The sequence below is a fragment of the Cuculus canorus genome, chromosome 10, assembly GCF_017976375.1.
Source record: "Cuculus canorus isolate bCucCan1 chromosome 10, bCucCan1.pri, whole genome shotgun sequence".
Lineage (NCBI taxonomy): Eukaryota > Metazoa > Chordata > Aves > Cuculiformes > Cuculidae > Cuculus > Cuculus canorus.
The window spans coordinates 21,105,032-21,110,953 of NC_071410.1; the positions used below are offsets into that span (position 1 = coordinate 21,105,032).

At 58.1% G+C, this 5,922-nt stretch overlaps 1 protein-coding gene across 1 annotated transcript; it reads right to left on the bottom strand.

Moving 5' to 3' along the window:
* Positions 1 to 3,314: 3,314 nt before the first annotated feature.
* On the bottom strand, positions 3,315 to 5,029 carry POU4F3 (POU class 4 homeobox 3). Its single transcript, XM_009562282.2, has 2 exons — positions 4,895 to 5,029; positions 3,315 to 4,354 (listed from the first exon to the last, which is right to left on the bottom strand). Exons 1-2 carry the CDS (start codon positions 5,012 to 5,014, stop codon positions 3,449 to 3,451), a joined length of 1,026 nt encoding a protein of 341 aa, XP_009560577.2. The 5' UTR covers positions 5,015 to 5,029; the 3' UTR covers positions 3,315 to 3,448.
* Positions 5,030 to 5,922: the final 893 nt, after the last annotated feature.

Here is a 5,922-nt window from a genome sequence, read left to right on the forward strand (position 1 = left end):
CAGCTAGGAGCTGTATCTGGGCAGTCGTGACTCCCACACCTTCTGCCGGGAAGGACCAGCAGCTTTTCGCTGACCTGAAGAGGAGCTGCCTCTTCAGGAGCAGGAGGTGGGATGCAAAAGGTGGCCACTTTGCTGATTCCTCTTATCCTTTAAATCTCTGCTTGAGGAATAGAGCTACAGGCTTTGTGGATGGAAAGATGGGATCACTAATGGTCCCCTGACAGCCTGGCTATCAACAACCTTCCTCACCTTGTTTCCCTTCCCAGTGAGGAAAACGGCCCCTTGGCTGCGTGATTCAGCCTCCCTGTCCACCTCCTCCCAGACGACCCCATGCTGTGCATCCCAAAAACCGACTTGGGCACAGCAGGCACTGCTGGAGCAGAAACAGGAGCGGGAGCAATCCCCAGGCCACCTCCTGCCCAGTCCCCTGGGTGTGATGAGTTCATCTGGTCTCATCACCACTCCCAGTGCCGCTTGCCCACCCTTCCCAGCCACTGGAGCTCCTTGGCAGTGGCTCCCGCTGCTCATTGCCCGGGGTTGTCCCATCCTTCACTGTGATCCCAGGCTGGACGCCCCCTTACCTGGAGGCCGGCAGCGCCGTCTGAGGAGCAGGGACTTTGGGAGAGCCCTGGGCTGCCCAACCCCATCCAGCTCCTGAGCCGAGTGCTTTGCATTTGTGCCTGGGAAATACTGACTCGCCTTTTTATGATCGCGGGTGATAAATATTGCATCGCTCGCCTTTGCAAACTTTTTAAGAGTGGGAGCAGAGCGGCATCTGCGAGCTGCCAGCACTGGGCACCGACCCCAGCCCCACGCAGTGACCCCAGCCCCATAGCCCCGTCCCGGGCAGGACTTGGGGGGTCTTGATTTTGAAGAGGGGGGAGACCAGGGGGGTGGAACTGGAAGGGAAGGAGCAGAGGCAGACTGGAGCGTGTGATGTCTGCAAGGGAGAGCTGGGGAAAGGAGGGGGAGAGCGAAGAGGGCCCTGCTAATGCTGCGCGGAGCTGATTCTCCAAGGCCCCCCCGGGCAGCACTCAGCATCCAGCCTTCATTAAAATTTCATCGCCAGCACTTGGCCAAGGTCTATTTATGAAAATGCGCTCTCCGCTTCATGGAAAAAACAGAAGCGGAGCGAAAGAACAAAGGCGGGAATGGGGGTTTGGGAACAGATCGGGGTGGCTGGGGATGGGGGGCGAGCAGGGACCCCCCCGGCTTTGAACCGCGGGGTGCGGGTCCCGCCGAGCTGACCCCCCTCGCTCCGCTGAAGCGACTCCTCCGACGGCTGTTTCGGCGCTGCGGATTTCTCTCCCTCCTCTTTTGGTTTGTTTATTCTTTTCGCTGTCAAACCTGCGGATTCGGGAGCGGTTCCTTCCTGCAGGTGTCGGGATGCAGCGCCGCATCCTCACTCTCCCCCCATCCCCTCAAGCTCCGTTCTCGTGGATATTTCTTATTTTTCCCCCCGCTCCGAATAAGTTATAAAACAACAACAACAACAAAAATAATCAAAATCAAACCAAACCCCCTCCTTTCGCCACGGGACGGAGGGGATGGGTCAAAATCCCCCTCCTGCTGCCCGGGTCTCTCTCGGTTTGGGAGCGGTTTCCATACGAGCGGCTGCGGGAGAGGAAACTCAAGGAATTGCGGAGCCGGGAGTGGAAATTCTCCCCTTCCCAGCCGTCTCAAGTCGCATCCCGGTCAAAGCCGGAGACTGCCTGGAGGGACCCCCCCGGGAAAGAGAGGGGGGACACGAGAAGCACAACCCGGCCCCGCAATCGTTTTGCGGGTGCGCCCGGGAGATTCGGGCTGCGCTTCAACGATTTTAGCCCGGGGGGGGTCCCGTCCGGGCTCCAAAGCTCCCTCATCTAGGGACCGACACGAGGGGCTTCAAAATACGGTATTTCTGGGTTAATCCTGGCCGGGGAAAGGGAGAAAACACACACAAACTCCGCTCCAGACCTCGCTTGAGCCCCGACGCGGCTGAGACCCCGCGGGTCCCCTCGCTGCTATCCCCTCGCTCCGTCCCGGCCCGGGGAACGCAGCTCTGTCCCGCTTTTCGTTCTCTTTTGTTCCCTTTCGTTGCTTTGCTTTGCGTTTCTTTCCCTTTAGTTGAATTTCGGTTCTTTCCCTGTGGAGGAGGAGGGAAGCCCGAGCCTGCAGCCCGGCGGGCTGGGCTGGAGCTCCCCAACTCCCGGGAAAAGCGGCTCCAGTAACTCCAGGAAGGCAGGAGGGTGAGGTAAAACGTGCATGATTTATTTGAAATGCTGCAGCGTACACAGACACCAAATTTCGTTCAGCACACACACAGCGAAACGAAAAATCGTTTAATTTAAAATTAGGAAAAAAAAAAAAAAAAAGGAAACGGAGGCAACATTCTCTATTAAATATGCAAGGAAAAAAAAACCAAAACAAACAAACAAAAAAGAGTATTCTTGCCTTAGAAAGTGCAGAATTCTCTGCTCGCAAAGAAGGGGGCCGGGGCTGCCGCGCCCCCGCCGCCCCGGGCCGGTCCCGCAGCTCCTCGAGCCCGAAATGACTTTGATTGTCGAAGCGTAGGATCCTTTACAGTGAAACCGTCCGGGGATCGAACAGCTTGAGCGAAACCGAAGCAAAAGAAATCTCCATTTTCCCCGGACAAACCGTGACTCCAGGGACGTGCCGGAATTTTTTTCTTTTTTTTTTTTTTTAAACTCTTTTCTCCTTTTTTTTTATCCTTTTATTTTTTTCTCCTTTTTTTTTAATTATCCTTTTTTTCCCCCTCTTTTTTTTAATTTTTTTTTTTTTATTTAGCCGATGAGGTAGAAACAGAAACATTATTGCAAAAATGCGATAGGGCAAGCGAACAAAACCATGCAAGTGCGTGTGTGTGCGAGTGTGTGCGGGGGCACCCCCGCATTTACAGCCGTCGGGGCGGCTCCAAGCTCCGTTTCTTTCTTATTTCTTTTCTTTTTTAATGGTGCTTTTTTCTTCTTTTTAAAAATGATTTAAAAGAAAAGCGGGCGCGGAGGAGAGAGTGGTGTCGCAGTCCCCAGCCACGCCAGGAAGGGGCGAGGGGCTGCAACAAAGACCCTGCTGCTGCCCTGACTCCAGGCACCCCAGAACTCCCCCCTAATTTTTTTGCCTTTTCCTTTTTCTCCATCTTTTTTTTTCCAGTTTTATTTACAAAAGCAGTCTGTACCAGTCCTAACAGCGAGGCCGCTTTTCCCGGGGGGAGAGGAGCGGGCACCAAACTGTTCGCTTCACTTTGGGCAGGTTTTCCTTTTTTTTTTTTTTTTTTTTTTTTTAAGATTTATTTTTTCCTTTTTATTTTCCCCCCCGTTTTTTTTTTTTTTTAAACAAAATAAAACAACAACAACAAAAAAGGCCAACAACCCCAAACCTTTGCCCGTTTTGGAGGGGCCAGCTGGAAGGGGAGATGGCACTCCCCTCCTCTGCCCTCCCAGCCCCTTCTTCAGTAGGTGGCAGAAAATTTCATCCTTTTCTGCTTCTGTCTCTGATTGCAAAACCAGACCCGCACCACGTTCTTCTTCAAGTCTAACTTCTCGGCGATGGCAGCGATTTTCTCTGAGGAGGGCCGAGGCTGCACGGCGAAATAAGCCTCCAGCGACCGCTTCTCGGGGGCAGCGATGGAGGTGCGCTTGCGTTTCTTGTCACCTGCAGTGTAGATCTCGGGTTTGGTCATTTTCTCCCTCTGGGCCCTCTCAGCCTCCTCCAACCACGCTTCTAGGATGGGCTTGAGGGCCACCATGTTGTTGTGAGACAAGGTGAGGGACTCAAACCTGCAGATTGTGCTTTGGCTAAGGCAGCCCACCCCTGGGATCTTCAGGTTGGCCAACGCGGAGCCCACGTCCGCCTGGGTCACCCCCAGCTTGATCCTCCGTTGCTTGAACCGCTCGGCGAAGGACTCCAGCTCCCGGGGGTCCGTCTCTGTCTCGGGGCCGGAGATGACAGCGTGGGAAGCGAGGCCATGGGGGTGGGACATGTTCATAGGTTGGGAGTGGTGGGCCATGTGGTTGATGGCCGACATGTGCGAGTGAGGATGCGAAGGCGTAGAGCCCACATCCGGGCCCGGCACCCCTCCAAGCGGGAGAGCAGAGTTGAGGTGGTCCAGGAGCTCGCCGTCCAGGCCCTGGGAGGGCTGGTGGTGGTGGTGGTGGGGATGGTGGGTGGTCAGCACGGACGGGTGGTGCAGGTGGACGGAGGATGAGGTAGGAGTGCAGGACACACTGCTCATGGTGTGGTAGGTGGCATCCGGCTTGAATGGGTGGGTTTTCTGCGACACTATATCCACGGCGGCCAGAGCCTCGGCACCCCGCAGCAAGGTCTCATCAAAGCCCGCAAAAATATTACCCTGGATCTGGACATGTGGTGGAGGGGGAGATGAAGTGGGAGCAAGAACAAACCGAAAAAGCAGAAGAAGATTACAAGGAGAGCAGCGTTAGGGAGGTCCTACTCTGCCCCTCCAGTGGTGACAGGGATGGGGGAGGCGAACCGACTTCAACCCATCCCCAAACCAAAGGAGCAGGAGTGAGGTGCTGGACCCCCAGCACCCACCCTTCCCTCTGGGGAGACCTCCCCAAAAACGGGAGCCCCCGTGGTGGGGGGACGGAGCCGTCAGGGGTCCCGCAGAGCCTCTGCTCTCCCAGTCGCTCCCTCCCAGCCTGGGATGGACCCTCCAGTCCCTCTCCCCACTCTGAGCCCCCTCGGTGGCAGGGACACCCCCTCCCAGCCCCACTGCAGCCCCCTCCCAGCGCCCCCAAAGCAGCACGAAAGGCGAACCCCGATGGCAGCTGTCGAGAAACCGGGGTGGGAGCAGCTCAGGGAGTTCCACGGGTGCGAACCCCCACAAAACCCACGGTAGGGGGATGCGGGGAGTCCCCCAAGAGATGCAGCTTACCTGGGGGGCGGGCAGGCAGGCTCTGCGGATGGCGTCGGAGCTGGAGTGGAGGTGGGGGTACTTGGGCTCGTGCAGGATGGGGTGCATGCTGAACGCCTGCTTGCTGTTCATGGACATCATGGTGGGAAGAGGAGCGGGGCAGGGGCACTCCGGGCTGCCCGGCTCCGGGGGCGCGGTATTGTCTGTCTCGGCCGCCCGGCATCAATGGCATTATAGCCCGGCACCCCCGCCCCCCCGCCCGCCCATTGGATGGGTTTGGGGAGGCACCTCCCACCGCCCGCCCCCGGGCAAGGAGCTCACCCCCCCCCCCCCCCGACGGTCCTACCCCTAAAACTGGGGCTCCCCCGCCCCGGGTTGTACCCCCCCAAACCGGGGCTCACCCCTCACCCCGGCACTGCTCAGCCCTGGGGGTCCCGATTGCTCTCCCCCCAAACCCCGACCGTGCTCTGCCCCCTCCACGGAACTATGGAGCTCCGGGAATCCCAGTTGTACAACCCCAACCGCCACCCCCAAACTGGGGGTCCCCATCTCCCCGTCGAGGGGGTGGGGGCTGTCGCTCCGGGCTCCCCCCGAGACCGCCCTGGGGCGCCGCCGTCGAGCAGCAGCTCCAGCGCCATCCCTGCCCTATGCCTATTCGATCCTTGCCCAATCTCTGCCCCATCCCTGCCCCATCCTTGCCTGATGCCTGTTTGATCCCTGCCCCATCCCTGCAATATGCCTGTTCAATTCCTGCCCCATTCCTGCCCTACTCTGCCCCGTCCCTGCCCCATCCCTGCTGGATCCCTGCCCTACTCTGCTCGATCCCTGCCCCAACCCTGTCCTGCTCTACCTGATCCTTGCCCGGTTCTGCTCTATCCCTGCCTGGATCATTCCCGGTCCCTGCCCGTCTATTTTTAATCCTGCCCGGCTCAGCCCAGGTCTCTCCAGCCCTGTCCCTCCCGATCCCTGTCCAGCTCTGCCCGGCTCTGGCTGATACCAGCCCGGTCCCTGCCTGATTGATTCCTCCCTGATCCCTGCCTGGCCCCTGC

What these genes read in the sequence shown, in the direction of transcription:
- POU4F3 (XM_009562282.2), bottom strand. Translation starts at nt 5,014, where the DNA reads ATGATGTCCATGAACAGCAAGCAGGCGTTCAGCATGCACCCCATCCTG. An exon ending in CCTGCCTGCCCGCCCCCCAG is followed by an intron (nt 4,355 to 4,894) that starts GTAAGCTGCATC and finishes CCACATGTCCAG; the next exon opens with ATCCAGGGTAATATTTTTGC.